This window comes from Zonotrichia albicollis, chromosome 2 (genome assembly GCF_047830755.1).
Source record: "Zonotrichia albicollis isolate bZonAlb1 chromosome 2, bZonAlb1.hap1, whole genome shotgun sequence".
Classification (NCBI taxonomy): Eukaryota; Metazoa; Chordata; class Aves; order Passeriformes; family Passerellidae; genus Zonotrichia; species Zonotrichia albicollis.
The window spans coordinates 26,032,944-26,056,168 of NC_133820.1; the positions used below are offsets into that span (position 1 = coordinate 26,032,944).

The 23,225-nt window shown below is 39.9% G+C and overlaps 2 protein-coding genes across 41 annotated transcripts in view; one reads left to right on the top strand and one right to left on the bottom strand.

Moving 5' to 3' along the window:
• LOC102072464 (uncharacterized) overlaps nt 1-23,225 on the top strand; it is a 430,853-nt gene that overhangs the window by 309,691 nt on the left and 97,937 nt on the right. For 10 of the 40 annotated variants that reach the window (XR_012578900.1, XR_012578861.1, XR_012578862.1 and 7 more), the window contains one exon: nt 3,447-3,579. The exons of 8 other annotated variants lie outside the window; for them this stretch is intronic. Coding sequence is in view for 2 of the 32 variants with exons in the window: in XM_074534625.1 (XP_074390726.1) it covers nt 3,447-3,480 (34 nt within the window). In the remaining 30 variants the exon portion in view is untranslated. Of the gene's footprint in view, nt 1-3,446; nt 14,512-23,225 lie in introns of those variants that run through there. 22 more of the 40 variants (XR_012578878.1, XR_012578889.1, XR_012578883.1 and 19 more) reach the window with 8 other exon arrangements.
• PHEX (phosphate regulating endopeptidase X-linked) overlaps nt 4,160-23,225 on the bottom strand; it is a 100,322-nt gene continuing 81,256 nt past the window's right edge. The window contains exons 17-22 of the mRNA XM_005484358.3: nt 20,789-20,856; nt 19,289-19,419; nt 16,292-16,357; nt 16,075-16,179; nt 14,303-14,379; nt 4,160-11,153 (exon numbers count right to left, since the gene is read on the bottom strand). Coding sequence (XP_005484415.1) covers nt 11,051-11,153; nt 14,303-14,379; nt 16,075-16,179; nt 16,292-16,357; nt 19,289-19,419; nt 20,789-20,856 — 550 coding nt within the window. The 3' untranslated portion in view covers nt 4,160-11,050. The remainder of the gene's footprint in view (nt 11,154-14,302; nt 14,380-16,074; nt 16,180-16,291; nt 16,358-19,288; nt 19,420-20,788; nt 20,857-23,225) is intronic.

The window sequence follows — 23,225 nt, forward strand, 5'->3', positions numbered from 1 at the left end:
ACCTGCAATTCTCCTTTGTGAGGAATGGTGTAGGGTGACCCTCAGTTTTATCCAGACACCAATTGCTCCTAGTGACACAGAAAGGAGTGCAACTCCACACTCCTTCCTTGGCTGTGCCTGTACAGCTCAACTCTAAAGATGGCACTGGAGGGTTGCTTTGCAGCCCTAAGTACAGAAGGAGCAAGAAAAGAACATGAGACCCTCAAATTTAGGGGAAGACTGCAGCAGAGCAGCTAATCTCACTTGAAAGGATGGGCTCTTGTCCAATTACACATTTTTTTTTCCCAATCCACTGGTAAAGCCATTATACTGATGGCAGTCAGATTGGTGCAGCCACAGCAATCTTGAAAGCATTTAGGGTATCTTTGATTAAATGATCTAGTGGACAAAGACTGAAATTGCTTCTCTAGGAAAACCCTAGCATGGATAGGTTTTTATTAATTAAAATGAGCTAATACATGATTTTTGCTTGTAAAATCACATGAAAGGGAGAAAACAAAAGTGAGTAATACAAGAAAGGGAAAATGCCCCTTTGTTTTCTCTTCTGACCATCACCATAGTGTTTTTAAAATCCCTTTGCTTCCCTGGGTAATCAGGTTGATTAAAATCCTCTAAAGAAATAAAACAACTGCAGAGACCTCCAAAATCACATTCTTCTCTACTGCACTGTATTATTTTCAACAGCTTTGTTTCCAAATTATTCTATTCCCTTCATTGCCTCTGAAAGTCTATTAGTGGATTTATTAAAAGAAAGCTGAATAAGCATGCTGGATACAGCCACAGTGATTGCCTCAGCACGTGTTGTTCATGCGAGCAGGTTTGAGCTGCCGGCTGTCACTGAACTGAGGCAGCACAAAGGAAAACCCAGCTGAAGGAATGAAACTGTTCACTAAAGAAAGGTTCCATAGTTTGCCCTTCTATCATATACTGGAGAGCTAAAATAATTATTAAGCTGAAGTCATACCATGACATTTTACTTCAACCCATGCTAGGAGGAGAAATGTTCCTATCTTGTCTCTGAAATGACCTGACACCTTTCCACTGTCTGGGGTTGTGCTGCTGCTACAGGCTGTGCCTCCCTGGAAATTATCTCATCTGGGGAAGGGGGCACCCTGCTTGCTTCCCACTCCTGCGGGGTGGGGATTTGCCTGGCTGGAGGAGGGAGCAGGAATAAAGAGAGGCTGGTGCACAAAGCACACCTCACACATTAACTCAGTGTGTACAGCACACACAGGCATTTGCACCCTTGCATGGGAGGGAGGGAATGCATGAGCCCTGGCAGGAGCCCTGCATGAATGCATGAGCCCTGCATGAATGCGTGAGTGCATGAGTGCATGAGCTCTGGCAGCTGGGTAGGTGGCACACTGTTGTGGTGTTGTGAGGGTCCCCAGGATGAGGTGAGATATGAGAATTGACTCCAAGTTCTCAGAAGCCTGATTTATTCTTTTATGATATCTATTCTATTCTATTCTATTTATTATATTATATTATGATGATGTATTAAAACTATGATAAAGAAGGAGAAAGGAGATATCAGAAGGCTAGGCAAGAATGAATCATAAAAACCCACTACTGACCAGAGACTCTGACACAGCTGGACTGGGATTGATCCTTAATTAAAAACACTTCACATGGAACCAATCAAAGATGCACCTGTTGGTAAGCAACCTCCAGACCACATTCCATGCAGTCAGATTATTATTGTTCACATTTCTTTTCTGAGGCTTCTCAGCTTCTCAGGAGAAAAATCCTGGTGAAGGGATTTTTCATAAAATATCATGGTGACAACACAGCAGTCCTGCCACCCCATCAGTGCTCCTGCAAACCAAGGTGTGCCCAGTGCTTAGACAGACCTGTCTGGGCCAAGTCCCTTCCTCCTCCCCATTCCATCAGGTTTTTCATAGGTGGGCTTCCCTAAGGAGGCAGGAGGTTTGTCTGGGTGGGATGTATTGTAAGAAGGTGTGTTTTACAGGGGGACACTGTAAAGAGGTGTGTTTTACAGGGGGGACACTGTAAGAAGGTGTGTTTTACAGGGGTGACACTGTTGGAAGGTGTGTTTTACAGAGGTGACACTGTAAAAAGGGGCATTGTACCCACTGCTATAGTGGGTACTGGTGGTGGAACTACTGGTGGCTCCCCAGGGAAGGGGTTGAGTCACCATCACTGGAGGCATTTAAAGGACCTCTGAATGTACCATTTAGGGACAAGGCTTAGTGGTGGACTTGGCAGTGTAGGTTAACCATCTTTTGCAGCCTGAAGGATTCTGATTCCTCTCTGGGCAGCAGGGGTGCCCTGTTTCCCACAAGCTCTCCTTCCATGCTGCACTCCCATAGCAGTGAGTTTTGTTCCTTGCTCAGCCCACCCAGCAATCTGAGTCATCTCCAAACCAGGGGAAGGACACAGCTGCAGGCAGAGGCAGCTTTGCAAAGCTGTAACATTGCTGGAGTTTGCACAAGCAAGTGCAAGTGCTTTTATAGCCTCAGTCAGCATGAGGGCTCAAGTCTTCCCGCCTTTTTGAAAGTACTTTAATTTCTTGGTCAGGACAACAGATTTGTTTGTTTTTTCAGACAGTACCATTTTAATGCAAGTTACACAGCCAAGCACAGACCTTTTCTTGCTGAGCAGCTTTATGTGCCCGTGGTGAATCACCCATCTCCTCAGCCACCCTGCAGCCTAAGAGCACTGACCTTGCCATGGGCACCAACAGCTTCCCCTGCCACTCCAGGACCCCAAAACTTTTCTGCATCATCATGGAGACCAAGACACTTAGGAGAGACAAATAACATTTATGGAGACAAAAATATTTATGATCTCAGTGTCATAAATAAGCCTACACTTAGTTTGATAGAGCATAGCAAGTTTATTTCAATGATTAATAGAACCATATCTGGAAAGGGCAAGTTGAAAAAGCTACTTTGCAATTCTGAAACAGTGACAAATTCACTCTTGAAATGTTTAAAAATATGAAAATGGAGTATCTGCTAAACAAGAGCAAATAGAGTAAGTCCTATGCAAATGACTGAGGACAGGGCAGATGCTGAAAATACCAGAGGCAGGAAATTTTGTTCTGCCGAGAAGAAAATGTGTGTCCCAAATAGTTTTAAATCAGTAAACTTTATATGCTATTATCCAGATGAAATAAAATGCTGGCCCCACAGACATTAATCACTCAGTGAACTCACTGAGGTCAGAGTTTTACCCTGAGACTCAATTTTTTTAAAAAACAATTCATATTTCTGACACTTTTATATGCACTCATGTAGCACAGACTTACAGACTTCCCACACTGTGCCCATATACATATATATAATCATTTATAGCAGTAATTGTAGTAATGCTTTTGTACTAATGCAATCTTTTACTGCTTTACAACACTAAAGACTTTGTAATTCCTCTTTGTCATCCTATTCAGACATTACTCCCTGTTTTGCTCTCTTCTCTTCCAGTGCAAGGCACCCAAGGCCCACTCTAGCAGAATGACATGGAAGCACATGTGTTGTCTGGTGAAGAGCAGCCCCACTCCACAAAACTCACAGATGTTTTTGAGATGCAGCAGCACTGCCTTGTTTTGCAGCACAGACCTACAAAAGCACCTCTTTATTCATTTAAAATGCCATGGTATGGAGAGTGGCTGATTCCTATGATGTGTTCGTTGGTGAAAAGAACAAAAAATACATATAAAACTAGAAATCAGTGGCAGAATTGCAGCCTTTTTAGGTGGTCTAGACGCACAAGAGAAAGCAAAGAGAAGCATCCGTCAAGCCCCAAGGCTGGTTGGGGTGAACTCTCAGGAGACAGCACTGTGACCCCCACCAAAGGACAGAGCTCTAACACGAAGTTACAAAGGCAGATAAGTCTCCTGCACTCAGGTTTTTCTCCCAGGAAAAATAATTTGTCAAGTTATAAACCATTCCCCTGACCTAGTCTGGGAACTCTATATCCTACAATAGTTTTTTATTTCTCATTGCATATTGTGGCATAAACTCGCACATTTGTGTTTCCCTAATTTTTGTATTTGAGAATGTAAGTGGTTTTTTTATTTTTTTTGTTCTACCCAAATACTCTTTTAGTGTCAAGAAGATGTGACATCATATTTTTTTCAGATTTCTATACTTAAATGTCTGCTACTCACATTTCAGAAGAGGACTATGCGTCATCCACATAAAACAACCTAAGTGGTCATTGCTCACAGCAGCACTGGTATGTTAAATAAACTTTGTGGTAGAAAAAGTTTAAGATCTCTTTTGAAGCCTTTCCCTGAGCTTTGTTTACCAGTTTGGACAGTAGATATGGATGAGATAAAATTTTTAGAGACATGTATAATAATGTACATTTCAGTTCACAACCACAGTTAATATATGCAGCTGTGTACGTGTCTAACCTCATACTTAGAGTGTTCCAGCTTTGGTTGCTTATGGATTATTACAATTATATCATTATATCTCTTTCTTTGATCACAATTTAGTGTAACACATTATCTTGATTCTCAGTAACTTCCAACTTTGATGTTATATTTAATAAAATATAATGCTGTGCTGAAGAATCCCTGGGGTATCTTTAATTTCTTTTCTTTTTTATTAATATATATTACACTGTAAATGGGATTAAATTGTCTGATTAGTGAAGCAGGCTCTCGCTGCAGCAGTTAAACCCCGAATTCCTCAGGGTGTTCTATAGACATTGTTAAAGCATCTTGCCAAGGTGCTGATAACCCATGAGAATTAAGCCTAACATTTCCCTTGTGCTGAGGCTGGTTTCACGCTCTGACCCCAACCTTTGCTTTGTTAATTCATCTTCCTGCACAGAAATCTTTGCTTTTGCCCTTAGAAATGTTGGAAGGCTGCACTGTAAAGTAGGAGAGAGAGCTGATGCAGGTTTTAGAGAACAACCTGCCTCCCCAAACCCAAGAGCTGTGTGGAGAGTGGCCTGCAAGGGGCTGCATCACCACAGAGCACCATCCAAAATCTGCAGCAAGAGCAACATCACCCACTGTCCCCACCAGCAGAAACTGCTCCTTGATGCTCACAGGCACGGTGCTGCCGTGAAGGGGGCCAGCACCACTGCTGGTGTGCCAGGAACCTTGGCCAGGGCAGAGCCCAGGAAAGGAGCACCCAGCCCATGAAAGCCCAGCTGGGATGGACGAGGCCCCAGCACAGCCCCTGTGCCCAAACAGCCCTTGGCAGTGCTCAGTCATGCTCATGAAGGACATGGTGTGCTGAGCTGGAGTTCAAACCCAGGCACAGAACAAGGACCACTGTGGGATTCACATTCTCTGAACCTGGGAGAAGCAGTGAGAGAAGCAGAGAAAAGAATGATCAAAACAATTCTTATCTCATTTGCTGTACCTGTGTTGTGCCAAAATGGAATGCAATATGGAGGTTGTTTACCCAGAATGATGGTGTTTTTTTCCTTGGCCTATCAGGGCCAAGCATGTGCGTTAGGACTGTTGGGTGACAATCACGAGATTCTGTGCAGTTGAGTTGAGCTGAGTGCTTTGTGCAGATTCAGTTTAGATGTAATGTAATGTAGTGTAATATAGTATAGAATAATATAGCATAATAAAGTAATTAATTAGCTTTCTGATATAAATGGGGTCAGATGCATTCTCCCCCATCATTGGGGTTGACCTGATTACAACAGACTGTCTTATCAAAAACTCCTCTGGAAAATGCTTTAAAGCAGCTGCAAAGCAAAGAGTGGGCTGAGAGAGGCAGGGACTTGGGGAAGAGGAGAAGAAGGAGGCTGATAGGCAGGCAGATCGTTTCTCACTCTTTCTTGTGCTCCACTGGCTTTTGGTTGAGACAGCTCTGCCCTTCTGCAGCTTTTGCAGCATCCAGCCCTCATCCACAATAGGTCATCAAATGTTCATTTTAATTACCTCCAGCAGGGTAATGAGGCCAAGTGGGCCCTAAACTCTGGCTGATGATGCCTACACAATTCTCTGACAGAGAGAGGAGGTCCTTCTTAGCCTGTCAAGCAGTAAAAGTAGTCTTGAGAATCTAAGGCCACATCATTATGCTCTTTATTACAACTCATTAAGACTATATATTATAGAAGTAATATTGTAGAATTGGATAGTGCCAAGCCAAGCAGGTTTTACCATACTGCAAGCATAGGAAAATTCTTCATCACTTCAGCTTTATTTGCTAACACATTTGTCTTTAAAACAGTCAACCAATGTACTATGCAAGTAGAAAAATTCAAATGTACAATAGACTGACCAGTAAATACAAATCAGATTAAAAAGACTTAAAAGACATTTTAAATCACTATAGTTCTGTCTCCTGGGTTCTCAGGCTTTTAACATTTCACTGACAGATACATGTGTCTATATATATATATATATATACATATAACATATAACATTGTTATGAGATATACTTCCAAGTCTTTAATTGAATAATACTCAATGAGAAGTTATATGCAGACCTACCTGATTATTTTATAAATTATTCAACCAATTAGTGACATGATAATGTTCCTACCTAAAGAATAGTGAAGTCCAGCTGCACAGGGCATGAGGCAGAGTTTTATAATTCAGCTGAGTTTTTTGGTCCTTTGGTGTCCAGACCCAGCTTGGACATCATTTATGTACCTAAGCAGTTTATACAGGTGAATAGCACAGCTGCCTTTTTAGAGAGCTTAGTCTTCCACAATATGATCAGCAGAAATGTTCACAGTGTATAAACTGGTGTTTTAACATTTCAGGCTTACACAAAACAAAAACAAAACAAAACAAAAATCTAGACTAGATTAACTAGAAGAGAATAGGTTTCCATATTTTTATGACCTGAAGAAGGAGAGATGGGACAGGAGTAGAGGTTGTTTCTTTATGTCTACACAGTAGAAAAATATTTCGTCAGATTTACAAAGGTAAAAATGTTTCATTCATAGGTGACCCCTCCTGGTCACTGCAGAAGTAGATTACTGAGCCAACAAGAAGAAACATTTCCCAATATAACTGATATATTATTTGACAATTAAGCAAAATAACAATTTTAAAGCTCCGGGAAAAGGATATATGTGGTGAAGGATTTTTTGCATAGATGTAATAAGTGAACCTGAGAGCAATGCAGGAAGGCACTGCTGGCACAGACCCAGGAGGCACAATGCAAAAACAAGGCACAGCCAGGTGCTCTGATAAAACAGAGGCAATAGGCAGAGCCCTCACAAACCATCACACATGTCTTGGCTGTCTTTGATGGCAAAAGTTTCAAGAACTTTTTAAATTACCTTCTGCTTTGCTTTCCAAATGGTACCTAAGCAGCTTATCCAAAGTGAACTATAAATTGTATGATGAACTCTTTGGTTTGAGGTAAAAAGCAGCAGGTGAGGCAGGCCAGGGTCCTTGTGTGAACACAGGCAAGACCTAAACCCCGAACAATGAGATCCTGAGTCAACAGCAAGAATTTCCTGAATTAGGATGCAACTGATGAACGCACCAGTCAGCAGCAAGGACTTCTGGCTTCCCCCAGCAGTGTGTGGGTGCCCTCTCAGCTGCCAAAATCAGGGTACAAAATCAGGTCATGCCCTCATCCTCTCTCCCAGTGCATTGCCCCCAAAACACCCAGCTAACCTTACTGTCCCCCCAGCCCTAACCTGGCCCCTGCCTGCTGCAGGAGATGGCCCAGCAAGGATGAAAGTTTGCAGTGGTTCCTGTGCCATTGGGAATACACACACTACTGTGCAGAAATCCCTGGTATTAAACATGAAAGACCTGAGCCTAACAGGGAGCAGGAAGAGTGACATTTAAAGCAAGAAACATCAGACATTTTAGAAAAAAAATCTAATCCAGTACAGAGAAACAACTTCATAAATCACAAAATAACAGAATCTGTCCCACTGGAAAATAACCATGAGAGAGGAATTCTTGCAAATACATCTCTGATTTGAGAGATAAAATTAGAAAACACAGAGTTGACTGTTGTGAAACTGTCTTTGCATATTCCAGTAATTTATAAAATCCAGATAAGTGCCTGAGTTGATGTCCTGATTTTTCTGAGGACAACAACCATATTGGTATTACCTTTAATTGGGCCAGGACATCAAGCCTGAACTTTGTGCTGTTGATCCAAAGCAGCCAACATCAAATCGTGTCAGTGCTCGTATGAGCACAAAAATGAAGTCAGTACATACTCAGCTTCCTAAGCAACTTTCTCATTAGGCAGCAAACAGTATCCCTTTGCTAAAGACCCATACCTGCTTGTTTGAGAAAAAGCTCCATGAAAATACTGCCACCATTATTTATGGGCAAAATACTTCCAGGAAAAAAATTTAGTAGTGGCAATTCAAATGATAAATTGTAATCTGTGGAACTCAGGAACTGAGCTGGAATTCAGGAAGGGAAAATGCTTTCCTCTTAAGAAATCTTTGACTTTTTCAGGAAAAAAAAAGTAAAAGAATGTTCTGGTCCCAAATCACAATATTTTGTTTCTAAAAAGAGGCAACATAGCCTTAAGGACAGGAATGTCTGCTTCCTTCACTCTGGAAGGTAGTTTGAGATCCTGTCCTTTTCCATAAATTATGCTTCCATTATGACCCCCTTCTTTCTAAAGACACACAGGAAAATAACCCAATTTGTTTCAGTTAGTTAGCTTCAGTAAACCTTCCTCCACCATGACTGTTGGACAATCACAGATTCATAGAATGATTTGGGTTGTAAGGGGCCTTAAAGACCAACTTATTCCAGCCCCCTGCCATGGGCAAGGTCACCTCCTTGCACTTCCACCAGGTTGCTCAGAGCCCCATCCAAGTGGCCTTGAACATTTCCAGGGATGAAGCACCCACAACTTCTCTGAGCCATCTGTTCCAGTGCCTCAGCACCCTCACAGTAAAGACTTCCTCCTGGCATCTAATCCAAAGCTACTCTCAGTTTACAGCCATTGCCCCATGTCCTGTCACTACATGCCCCTGTGAAAATCCATCTTTCTTTGAGCCTCCCTTCAGGTACTGAAGGCTGAAATTTAGGTCACACCGAAGCTTTCCCTTCTCCAGGCTGACCAATCCCAATTCTCACAACATTTCCTCATAGGAGGGTGCTCCATCCCTCTAATCATCTTGGTGGCCTCCTCTCCCTTCCCTTGCCCTGCTGCCCTCAGTGCTTTGGATGCAGCCCAGGACAGTGTTGGTTTTCTGGGCTGCACGTGCCTGTTGCTGGGTCATGTCCAGCCTCTCACCCACCAGCACCCCAAGTCCTGCTGGGCAGAGTCACCCTTGATCTGTTCATCCCCAGACTTTGTTGGTACCAGGAGTTGCCCAGACCTGGGTGCAGCCCCTTGCACTTGGTCTTGTTAAATATCATGAGATTCCCATGAGCCACTTCTCATTGTCCAAGTCCCATTGGATGCCATCCCATCCTTCAGATGTGACAACCACTCCACGCTGCTTGGTGCCATCTGCAGACTTGCTGTGGGTGCACTTAATCCCTTTATTTGTCATTAATGAAGATATTAAATGGCACTGGTGCCAGCATGAACCTCGGAGGGGCACCACTTGTCATTGATGTCCCTTGGAATTCTGAGCCATCACCCTCTGGACCATCCAACCAAGTCCTTTTCCAACAGTATTTGGCCATTTTTACAAGACCAATCCTTGTAAAAAAAAAGTTTCTCTTACTAACATTTCTATACTGATAAAATAAAATAAAAGCATATAAAAATTATTTTTTGTATATATGTATATACACATGTATATTACTCCATATAGATTTGCAGTAATTCAATCAGTCTAAAGAAAGTCTTTTTGAGATAATTACACCATGTAAAAATGAAATAATGCACAAGGTATAAATATATACCACTCATATAGGTACCTTTCTGATAGGAAGAAAGAGCTCTGTGTGTGCATCCTCCCTCACCCTGCATCTCATCCCCCCAGTAATAGTTATGAGTTAAAGTTTTTCTGCTATAAGAAAGTATCTTTTCATGAATAATATTCTTATAAATCAAATTGAAACTCAACTAGTCTGTATTTTTACTGTATTTTAGGTCCTCTACTCCTCAATTGCTTTTTTTATCTTGACAAGTCAAATATGCTGGTGGTCTGTTTTTCTGTCACAAACTCTTACCTTAAAATCACGAGTCATCCTGCCCCATCCAGAACATGAGGGCAAACACACACACTACTTAAAATGCCATGTAAGACTCAGAAACAATAAAATCCATCATTTAAAACTGGTATAGTATTTCTGGCTTAAAAAAAATAAATGTAGATGAAGCTATCTTCAGCACAAGGTGCTGGGAAAAAAAACTGCCTACACTGTAAACCAGAATAAATGCTGCAATATTTATGAGTATCATGGTGCTGGGAATCCCCTCTGAGAGCCTCTGATTTTCACCATACATTGATTTTTATCATAAGCTGTTCTAAAATTAGAAGAGGCCATGATCTGACAAGCATCCTTTATGTTTTAGTCCTACAGATGAATACCATGAGGTACTTTCTCAGCTTGAAACTGTTCCAAAACCAGAGGCACTAATCTGACATCTTAAACTGAACTAATATAAAGTCTTGTGTCTTTACATCATGCAACATCATTTATGGCATGCTGGGCAGTGACAGCTTAAGTTATGAAAATGCAGTATCACGCAGCAGATCAGAGCTGGCTTTATAGCAGGTCTCATGAATTTCTTCATCCAGAAAGAATAAATTTTACTGTGGGAGCATTCTGCATAGAACCCCTGCAGAGCAATAGATTAAAACTGGATTTTAGCATTTACATCTTGCTCAACTATAAATCAGGAATTAGAATTGATAATGGCAGTTATCCATCAACAGCAGTGATACTGCAGATGAGCTGGGTTAAAAGGAGTTACGTTTTATTATTATACTTAAAGAAAAGCTCTTCTATTTGGAACGTTTCTAGGCTCTAAGTAAGGAACGATTGGATCCATGCAGATTGTCAGCATGGGTGAGGAAGACGTATCTGAAGTAACGCCTCTCCATATTTCAGAGCATCATTCTGAAACTCTGGCTGTGGGTTTGAGCAGTTCAGTTGCAGGCTCCTGAGACAAGGGCTGTCAGGAACAGCTACCAGGGCTGGCAGGAACCACTACCAGAGCCGGCAGGACTGCGCCCCGCGGTTCATCGTTGTGTTTGCCGCGCAGTTGAACGCCTTGCGGAACTCCTCAAAGTTGCTCATGGATCCGATCACTCTGCAAAGAGAAAGGTGATTGACATGCAGGCTGCCTTTTGTCAAACACTACAGGTCTGCAAGTGTTTCAGTGTTTTCACTTCAGGCTGAATTTTCAGGCTTTGATATCATTTCCCCACAAATAAAAGCAAAAGGTTCAGGAGAAGGGCTCCCAGATAAAGTTAATATGAAGCAAATATAGTTTCATGCTTTGAGAAACATCTTCCTTTGCTAGAAACTTTAGGAAAACCAAATTCATTTTGTGATACTGTATCCTTTAGAACAATTTTCTAGTGTAACCCTTGCAGCGCAGGTGGGAGATCAACAGTAGCTGTGCAGGGTGAAATTGTTCTTCCAGCCCTGCTAGACAGCTGCAGTGCAGCAGGCAGGAGGATGTCAGCACACACTGGGCTTGTGCTGGCAGTGGTTTCATGAGGCTCCAGATTCTCCTAACAGCATGCTCTGCCCACCCACACACATCCACACCCACACACACTGGCTCCCTGGGACTTTACAGCTCTTGTTGGGCTGCTCAGCCTTGCACCTGCGAGCATCCTGACTCCTCTGATATTTTGGAAATATATTTTCTGAGCCTGCTGCCCTGAACAGCTCCCATGCTCTCTTGCTTCTACCACAGGTGCTGTGATACTGAAAGAGCAGCACCTCCCTGCCTGACACATCTGGACAATGTGCCTGCATTCCAGACTGGCACCTTTGGGCATAGGGGAAGAGCTGGTCCTTGCATGCAGTCATCCTTGGCTCCTGCTTTCATGTCTGCATTATTTGGTGCAGTCAGAAACTATTATTTTACCTTTGCTAGATTGCAATTGTGTTGTTTGCTTTTTTTTCCTATGCTTTCAACCATCTTGGGATTTACTAATCTGAAACTTGTAATGGTTGTAAAGAGTTTTTTGAGTTAAAAACAAAAAACATCTCCTGTGATAGCAATTGTATACCTTGCCTCTGTTATGCAGTGAGGAGGCATTTTTCTATATTGCAGACAATTTGCTTCTCAGTGTAGCTCAGGATGGTAGAAAATATTCTTATTACATTGATTAGACTTTCTGTGAGTAAAAAAATTTGCAGTCGTCTGGCACAAAAATGCCTAAAGGTCAGTTTTGTAGCAAAGATTACCAAATTAGGTTAGGCTTCAAATAAGATACGCAGCTTTACTGTAAAAAAAAATCTGCAGATATATATTCAGGGGCTGGAACAGCAAGAGTTGGTCATGCAGAGCTGCTGCTGATGTTGGTGGGAGTTCTGCCTGCCATGCCAGGGATTTCAATCTAAAATTGGCATTCAAAAATAGCAAAGACACATGCTAATACTGAAAATTTGCCAATTAAAAACAAGTAAACCTGGAATTTATCCAGTGAAAAAATCTTTATGTGTGCATGCACGCCACTTTTCTACCCATGGTTTGATTTTGCCACTCATTAACTGAAATCAGAGTGGAGTGTCTGGATTTCATCCCATTGAATTATAGCAGAGACACCTTTCCTTGAGCAGGTCACACTGGCCTCCCTTGTAATCAATAGAAAGATGTACTTGCAGAGTCTAAGTAATTTAAATTTATTACCTGCTGAACGATTATTTATATATATATTAACTTTTTAAATGACATTTCCTTTTTGACTTTGAAGAGAAACTGGTGTGAGTAGTTCAGATGCATACATCTGTGCTCAAGACATGTGTTGTTCTTTCTATAATTTTTATTGTTACCTTTTATGATTACTTTTAAAAGGGCTGTTTGAGCTTTTTTGACAGAAAGAGCTGTCAGTGTTGGAGCTAGCTGTATTGCAGTTATGCTTATAATGGTCTTGGGACATAAATGAAACCAAGCTGAGAGAAATAGATTTTTTTTAGCCCAGCTGATATGATTTGCAAGGAGACAAGCACCACTGCTGTTTTTCAGTTGTGAAACAGAAGCCAGTTCTCAGTATCTCGCACAAAAACTAAGAAAAAGTTTTGTTTATATTTTCTAGATCTCAAATTAACCTAAGCTCTGAAATTTTCTTTCATAGCCTGATGCCTTCAGGAGTTTTCCTAATAAATACTGTATCTCTAGAGTTCCATGTATATCACCATCTCATGGGAATGTAGCTATGAAACTATTTAGAATATAAATATATGTATATATAAATAAACCTGAGGATTTTAAAAGTCAACAGATGGTTATTTTACCAAAATCTTAACATGGTTAGGAATTATGAAAATAATATCTCTGTGGGCTGAAGGTCAGCCTGATGCTCCTCATTGTCATGATGTATTTTCAATGTCAAAAGGCATACAGATTTGCATACTGCACTACTCATACACTAGCTGGTATAACACTCTCTCAGTCAACAGAAAGTGGTGAGATTCTCTAGAATGCAAATAATCCACTGTATTGTGTGAATTTTGTTGTGGATATAACATCCTTTGTCCAAATAAAGAGGTAATGTAGTACTTGACCAAGGGCAAACACAGAATTCTGAGTTAAGTAAATGCAACCAACATAAATCCCAACAAACCCAACATGTTCTTGGTGAAGAAGCAGAAAAATAAACTCAGGCTTCCTAATTCCTATGTGGTCTCTAAAATTTCCCCCTTCCCATGGCAGGGAGTTCATGAGTGTCTGTGGCCAGAGGAGCCTTTTGGCCAGGACAGACTCCCTCTGTTATGGCTGGACCACCACAGCTCCTTCAAACAAAGCATCACTGGAAGGCCAATGGAGGAGTCAGGGCTTGAACTGAACTCAGGGCACATTTTGCTTTGCATTATCAATGTAATTCAAGGTCGAGACGAAAGAGCTTTTAATGAACTCCGACGGATTAAATCAAGGCCCCTCCTTATATTCACTGTTTTCTAAGCTGGAATTGCTTAGGGAAAGAAAGTGATAGATGAGGCATTTCTGGTACTCAGGCCATGATTACAGGACATCACAGGGATCAGAGTGTGTTCTGGTTCAAATGCTTTTGAAGGTAGATGCAAGGTCCTCAGTTTTACAGAAGAGCATTTATAATAGTGAGAGATAAGCTAATAAAAGCAGTTCAATTTCCATCTGAACCAAGAGCACAATCCAATTTTGTGCTTGCTCTTAAACCCCTCTTAAAATGCTATATTTCTGCACTTCTGTTCTGCAGTGATTGATTCTGTGTGTACACTGAGGAAATACCATATTTGCACAACCTGAACTGAGGAGGGCTGTGAGCTCCAGTATATATTTGCTCCCTCGCAGATTCCGGTCTAAAGGCATTGCATCTTACCTAATAATAAAAAAAAAAAAAAAGGGAAACAGGCACATTATCTGGGATGACTTTTTATGCACAGCAAAATGTAATGTCACTGTTCTTAAGATGTCCATTACTTATAAAATACATGAAATGGAAAGTGGAAAGGCACCATAAACTCCTACTTTGTTTCACCTTTGCCAATCTAAAGTTTTCTCTTGTTTTTCAAACCCCTTAATGGATCCAGTGTCCACCCACTGTTTTTCTCTACACACTCTTTCACATCATCTAATCACAGTCACTTTACTAGTTCTTTTTTTTAAGTTCTCTATAATGGCAGCTTGTCTTTCAGTTTGTTTTGCAGCATCTCGCACCTTAATAATTACCACATATACTTCTTGGTCTCAAAACTATATAATGTGTATAAAAGGTACACATAATAATGCTTATCATCTCTAGAACTGCTGCTATATTACCTGATATATTTATGCCATGTTGGAATGTCAGTTTCTTTTGAAATTACACATATTCCACATTTCCATCAGTGGTCTCCAGTTCCCTGTTCCTGATAAGATGCTTAATTCAATCATAACTGACCAAAAAACAGGGTAGATAGAATATTTGCACAACTGAATAACTCCTCTTATGCTGTAACCATTGCATGAGAAATATCCTTTAAACTGCCCCTACCTTACCTAAGCCTCTACATTAAATGTTCCTATCAACAAAATCCTTTAAGCCAGATTGCCCATTGGATTTCAGTGGAATTCAGTGCAATTTTTTCTGGCTGAACACAGTCCTGACATTTTATAAAAGTCCGTTGAGTCTCTTGAGCTTTGTGAAAATAGACTGAGCTCGAGGACACCTTGCGTACACTGCTCTCACTGTGAGTGTGCCCTCCCTGTGAGGGATCACTGAAAATATGATTTCTGCAGTGGTCCTGTAAGAGCCCCAGATGTTCCCTACAGTGTGAAAATTTTCTTGGAGAAAAACTGACATAAGGTGAAACTTTATTCAGCATAAACAATGAAAATGAAATATTTTCTTTGTTCAATATGGTCAAACTCAAACAGCCATAGGCCCACAGACTGCTACACTGACTCTCAGCTGAGAAATTATTTTTAGTCAGGACTGGTTGCATTGGATCCTGTTTTTTCAGTTTGGGATGATTCATTCCTTCTACTAGTGACAAAGTTTTACAGCCTTTTACTTCTTATGTAGGGAGTTTGCCCCAATTTGTTTACCCAAATAAATACTTTCTGATCCTCCCTCACTCTATGTTTTTTTCGAAAAATCTCACAGCTGTTATCAAAGTTTTGTCACAGCATATTTAGTGTACAGATGGAAAAAAATAAACTAAGACTTTCTTCAATGCTGCTTGGTTCCCTTGAACAATGTACACAGTTTCAAATGGTGTGAGTTAAAATTGAAGGAGGCTGAGGAGTCAATACATGCAGGAAGACCCTTTTAGTGCAGAGAAGTAGAAAAAAGAAAGAAAGTTGCTGTGACAACACTGCAAAACCAAGAATCATTTCAGCAGTTCTGGCACCATGGGTGTTGAAGACAAAGAGGGAAACAGAAAGAAATAATAATTGTGGGAGAAGTCTCTGCTTATACTTTCAAAATCTGTGTTTGGGTGATGCAGATTGCTGAAAACAAAGAAGCTCATCTCTGCACTGCACATTGTTCAAGTTAATAGATGGGGATATGAAACACATTTGTTCTACTCACATGGGCATAACTCAGAAAGAAAAGCTGGTTATGTGTGAACTCAAGGCCTGGCAGTAAAGGCTCTTCTTCTCCTCCCCTCTTTTCTGTAATCCATTTCCTGTATGCCTGATAAGAAAGAGATACTAAGTGCCTTTCAGCAACATGAAGATAACCATAGCTTTTTTATTATTATTATTTTTAAGTAACATGATGCTTCAGATATTTTCCATCTACTTACCCTGAAAGCTTCTCGCAGACCTCCATTATCTGCAATGTTCTCTGCCAAAGTTCTCTTCCCTTTCACCTTGGCAGAATGAAAGAACATCAATCATTTGACCCATTTCTGAACTTCCTACTTGATCAACTTCAAAAAGAGGGGGAAAAGTAAAACACAGCAAGAACAACTCAGTCAATTTGAACCAACTTTGGTTAAGAAAATTGGATTTTGATGTGAAAACTGCCAGTAAACTATTTCCTGTGATGAGTTATCCTGGCTCTGGTCATAGATCGCTGTAGCACAAAATATAGTAGATAGAATGCACTTAAGAATCCAGTCCCTGATCTTTGAGCTCAGTGTCAGTAATTGGCCCCTAAGGACTGTTTATATCTGGTGACATGTGACATCCAGTAGCCTCTTAAACTTTTATCTAAAAGGCTATATTTATTTCTCTACAGAACTCTTAATATGCTACTGGGATGCAAAAATAACTCCTAAGTCATAACATAAATAAGCTTAATTAAAAATAGCTGTCAGAATCAAAATTGGTAGTATATTCAGTGCTCTAAAAATATCTGCAAAGGAGATTCCTATTGCTTGTCCTGGGTACTGATTCCAAGATCAGGAGCAATAGCAACAAGAATGTGTTGTGGGAAACTGCACAATATAAACTTTGTGAGGAAACTGGTCTCCTGGCATTACCAAGTTCAATATCACTACAAAGAAATCCTAATTTCTGCTGAAGTGGCATTATCTCTACTCACCCAGCCAACTAAGGTCCTTGTGTTACCAACTGTATTTGTAATTAAGCAGTTTTACTCTCTCCTGTGCCTCAAATAAACGAGATAATTGAGCACGGTTTTGAGCAGGGCTCTGAAGGTCGATGCTGGCTGCAGCCATCAGCTCTCCCCTGCCACAGGGATCAGTGCAGTGGGGTTGGCATCAGGACTCATTTCAGGATGGAAAATGAGGGGACAACTCAAGGGAATGGCCAGGAACTTGTGCACAACCCCACACTCAGTGCAGATAAGCATCCAGATTGGACTGGGACACTTGGATGCCTTGGGTACAACATACAGGAAAAATGGGAGCCACAGAGGAAAGTGCAGCCCTTTCCTGTCAGCTCTTCCTGCTCTCGGGAGGGTGGAGATGGAGTGAGAGAGAAGCTTTTAGGAGAAAAGGTGCTGGGACACCAGGGACAGACAGCACACATCTGCCTTTTCCTCTGGCCTTCCTGCTCACACATTTCATTGGCACTGGGCTTGTGAGGAGACTGACTTGGAGCACAAGACCAGAGTAACCTAACAGGGCCACAGGCCAGCTAAAAAGTGGAAGAATTCTTTCTGCTGATCTCAGGCAGCTGGGGATCAGGTATTTGAGACTACTCTGCACAGGGAGGTTGTGGCAGGGATCACGGACCATGATAAACCCTTTATTTGATGAGATGACTTTATGTGATTATTGCACTCTGAAGTTATTTCTATATCACTTTCTTTCATTAGGTTTCTTTTCTGGACACATTTTTATTGCATACCAAATGAGAAGGAAGAAGAATAAATAGGTTTCTTAATCCATGAAAAATATTCATACAAGGGCAAAAAACCTGCAGAGTATCAATGCAAATGACAGGCCAAAATTATAATAATAAAAGGTCTTTGCTGGCATAGCTCTTCCTACAAAAGCTATAAAATATGTCAGAAAATTGGAAAAATCTTATATCATCTAAAAAGTGCTTTTGGTTATCCTGTGGATAAAGAAGGAATGGGATGACAAGGCTGTGGGTAACTGTGGTCTCTCTAATAAGCCCACGGATTTCAAAGGCAGTATCTACACTGGGAGGAAATTCAGACCTACCTCATCTCAAGAGACAGTGCCAAAGTTAAAGGGGATGGCCAAGCCAATGGCAGAGCATGGGAAGAGCTCAGCCACATCCTTGGGGAAGGTTTTAAGGATCTTCTTTGTGTGGCATTTTTGTAATGACAGTTTTTACCCTACAAATGTTCAGGAATGAGCCTGAGAATTTTTATTTGCAAATTAGATTGTTATGAATTATTTCAAGTCTGAATTGCTGGACTTCAGACTGGACAATATGGCTTTGTTATCTCTGAGATCAGCACAAACAAGCCTGGGAAAAGTGCTAGAATTGTTGATAAGAATTTAATGGGTCCTCACTATTGTTTAAAGGCAAAGATGTACTAGTATCTGTAAAATTTAGGTAGAGGTGATAGAATTGAGTGGGTCTGGAGTATGTGTTTTATCTTGAAAACTAAGATTAAAATCGTGTCCCAGACAACATCACTGGAATTTCAGCTATTCATTTCTGAAGGTCTGGGACATATCCTGCCTATCCTCATTTTGAACACACATATGAATGTACACATCTTCAGGGAAGCCCATTCCTTTGATAGACAACAAAACAAAAACAATTCCCTTGCACTTTCTCAATCCTTTTCTAGGAGCTACTGCTGTCATATTCCCTTGATTAAACATACAAATGGGGTCTGTGTGCACACATGGAAGAAATAGCAAGAGCTGAATATGAAATAAAGTGGGGCTTATGCATCCATTTTATAGCTGCAATAAATAACAGGCAGAATTGTTAAAGGAATCTATAAAACATGCTATTATATTCTTTCTAAAAGAGTGACTGCTCAGTTTTCATTACAGACTTCATCTTCAGAAGACATTTAACACGCTGACAATAATTAGACCAGCCTTGCTGAGTGACTTCATCCTCTTCCTCTGATTCCAAAATGATGTGATGGAGAGAAATGGTTTAACCCTGTCACCAGGGTGTGGGTAGTGGTATTTGACTGGACTAATCAAACCTGACAGACAATTTTTAACACAATTATTCACCTCAAAAAATCATTTGTTGTGAGAAATGAAGTTGGTAGTTTAATATTCTAATATATTGGGATCTATAAAAAGAGAACTTAAAAAAAAAAGAAAAAAAAAAAGCACAATGACCCAAACTCCTCATGTACCACTGTTTTCAGTCACTGGTGGTTTACATACATGTAAGCCAGCTTGCTTCCAGTAGTAATTGTTGTATTGATTAATCATGCATTTTGTTTTCTCTTTAAATTTTTCTTCAGAGTCAGTTGTCCACCAAGGGTCTAAATTTCCATTTTTGTCATATTTCCGACCTCAAAAAGGAAAGAAAGAAAACAAATGTTTTTGTAGGAAAAAGCTTTTAAAGTTTAGGAATCTATCACCTTGACAGAAATGAGAGGGGGATGTTCTCATGTGATTGTGCGTGTACAGAATGGATAGGATCAGTGAGCAAAATCTTGGCCCCACTCAAATAAGCAGTGAAAAGCTGGCATTCTATTTATTGTCAATTTCCATTTCCAGAAAAATATAGTAATAACTAATGAATTCTACAGTACATTTTTTAATTACATAGTATAAGAGGCACTTAGCTTTTTTGCAAGTATAATTGCATTTTTCATCTCAGACCATATGTCTTTCATTCTGACAATGTGATGATAACTAATTTATTATTAATTCTTCACCTGATCAGGAAACAAATCCATTCCATGAAAACTTCTAAAATTTCCACAGGGTTACAAATTCCCTAGAGATGTATTTATTTCTGTATTTGGAAGGTAAGACCTCGGCAAGAAGGAAACCAAACTTTACGTTCCTTTCTAACTGGCAGGAAACAAGGTGGAGATTAGGTGCTCACCTACACAAAGTGGGAGTTTATGAAGAAAAATGCCTCCATTCTGGAGTGTTTGCTGACACAAAGTGTTGTAGAGCAGTGCAAACAGGATATGTGGGGGTTTTTGGGTTTGTTGTTCGGGTTTTTTTTTTTTTTTTTAAGGTATTCTATATTGCACAACATAAGCAAACTCAAAATTACTTCGTAGAGGAGGAGGTGAGTTTCTTTCTGCCTGCATCTCCCTCCTCTCCCCTAGCTTTCTCTCAGGAGCCCAATTTTTAAAAGCACTTTGCTGAGACGCCCAAACCTAGATAGTGTCAATGCCCCACTCCATCCAGTTTGTCAGGACAATTGCATTGACATTTTATGACTATTTTTTTTTCATCTCTCTTTTTTTTTTAATTTAATTTTAATATTTTGCAACACGGTTTCTGTTCCACTTTTGTTCCAGTATTGTATTTTAAAACTTTTGCAATTATCTTTTTAAAAATGTCAAACCTGAAATGAAAGGTTTCCTTAGTAATTTTTATCAATCAGAAATTATCCCTTTGTCCTTCCCACTCTCTCGTCCCCCTGTTAGGACTTTCAGAATCTGTTGCTGCTTTAGTTTTCATTTAAGACAAATATAAAGAATCAAACTTGTGGCATTACTTTTACCAAATAAAATCCAATTCAGACAAGCAAGATTCCATGTAAATAAATCCAATCAATACAATTTTATCATTTTTTCACACAACTCAGCACCATTAAAAAAACCAAAACAATATAAATGCTACAGCATGTACAAGTCAGCTTTCTAATCTGTCAACTCTGTAAATAAAAAAATTATCAAAGTGCAGTCAAATACTCACCATTGCTATCAAATCCATGAGTAAACTCATGGCCAACAATCACTCCTATGGCACCATAACTTAATGACCTGGAACACAAAGAAGCAGTTTCCTCAGAAAGTGTTCACAGTCATGAACATTAAAGGACAAAAGACATCAGGAAAGATCATTATTGATTTAAAAATAGGCTGAGAAGGCACAGGATATGTGTCTAAAATTCAGACCTACACAATTTTGACTTAAAGATGTTGAAAGTCTTAATGTTAAACTCTTGTTTAAAAGTAACATTTAATCTAAAACTTTGAAAGCGTTGTGATGGTTCACTCTTCCAACCAAGCATCATATGGGCTCCACTCTCCTTCAGCTGACTGAATTCTGAATGTTCTCAGTGGGAACAGGACAAAGTTACAGCTGTACCTACTGTGAAACAAAAACTATCTTCTGTAAAGCATTAACAGATCTCCATTCAGTTCTAAAAAGAAAGGTCATATAATTCCCTTGCACCTGCCCTGGAAGAGGATGTGATACACAGTCAGATCTAAGGCACCTGGGAAACAGAGTAAAAAGAAATACTTTGTATTCCTGACTGACAATTAATTATATCTTCTTTATTATATCCCAATAAGCATGCTTTTAGGAGAAATAGGGATGAAAGAGGGAAAAGCTTAGGGCTTTATTACACCAAAAGCAGTGGGTATCATGGGATAGGTGATTTACTCAATGTATCTTTCATTTGTGGAGCCACTTTTTGTGATTTTAATAATTTCAGTTATTGAGATGCTATACTTCAAAGTAGCTTATAGTATTTCTAAGACATTTTATTGAAATAGAAGAAAGGCAGAGGCTTTTGAAATAACATTATTCGACCTAATGATCCATAGTGCACTAATTGCTCATCTCAGTCATGCCCAAAAACTATTATATCATTTAATTCCCTCTGCTCCCATGAAAATCCTTCACTTTGTTTTTTTCTTTCCTGAATGGTACTTTGCTTGTGTTAAAATCTCCCCTACTGCTTTTTAGCCCAACTACTGTTACAAACCATCTTCAAAACATGCAGGTTAAAATTATATGCTTAAGCAATGGAAATATCATCCTTTTGTGTGACAAGTTTGTAATCTTGTGTAGCACACAGTGATAATTACCCCTAATAAATGCACTATGTAAGACTTGTTTTCCATATCTGAAGTAAGGGGTTATACAGGATCTTTTGCAGCTGGAGAAGTATAAAAATAATGGCACAAAACATGTAAAGAGATCTAGAAGAAACAAGCCCTATTACTAAATACATCTTATTTTTCCTCTAAGGTTCTTTGTCACCATGAGGGGCAGGGACAAAGAACAGGCTGGTGTTCCGCCAGTCTGGCTCCTTGGAGCTTTCCTTGGCTCCAAAAGATGGGGTTAAGGTTGCAGTGAATTTTGGCCTTTGAATCTGTGAACCCCAATGCAGCATTTTGTCCAGCTCAACAACATTTCTTCCAGGAATTTTGCCAGTTCTGTTCATGCTTTTCATTTTTGGGCACAGTAGGGCAGAGATGGAAGGATAAGGTGCAGCCCAGCAGACACCAAATTAAAGGGGACTCTTCTAGGACTGGGGAGGCTCAGAACTGAAAGGAAGCTTCAGCTTCAAAGGTAGTTTGAAGTCTGTATTTCAATATATATGGCACTAGAGACTCACAATTGTGAATGGTGGCATTTGAGTGTTATTTTATTTAATGCACTGAGATGTAAAAGTGATAAGTAAGCTTTGCTTTCTGCAAATAGATGTAACTGGGTTTTGGTGGTTGTGCTGGAACTGGACATTAAACGCCACTAAATGTTAAATATTTGCTAAATTAGTTTTTCAGCAGACACTGGTGACTTTTTGGTAGTTTATCTGCTCCACTGCCATGTACTGTTTCTTCTAAGCGGACAGAAAACATCCAGAATATTTCAAGGACAAAAGCAATGTGTTGTCTGATATAAACCAGCTACATTTGTTTACTAAATTACATTTTGATACGTACTCAAGCAAAACCAATTTCAGCTAAGGTAACCTTTAAGGAAGAGGAATGAGCAAAATACAATACTTTGAAAGAACCACAGTTTTATCACTATGGCAGAAGGTCAGAATACAGAGAAATCAGAAAGCAAAGCTGGTCTTCAATAACTACAACAGAAAATAAGTTCACCTTAACAAGAAAGGACTTTCTTCTATCCCCAATTACCACTTACAAAGTCACCTGGCCCACAAGAATTCTCTTTGAATACAAATTAATTAGTTCATAAATTGAACGTGTCTTGCTACATATATTGCCAAATTTCCTGTTTGCAAGGACACAATCCAGATTGGATGATGGCAAACACAAAATGTTCGAAAAGTTTGATTTTTTTAAACAATGATTTATTAGGGATATGTTTCACCAGAAACTGGCTTTATATAACTGCAAAATAACTTTCAGAAACTGCCACCAGAAAT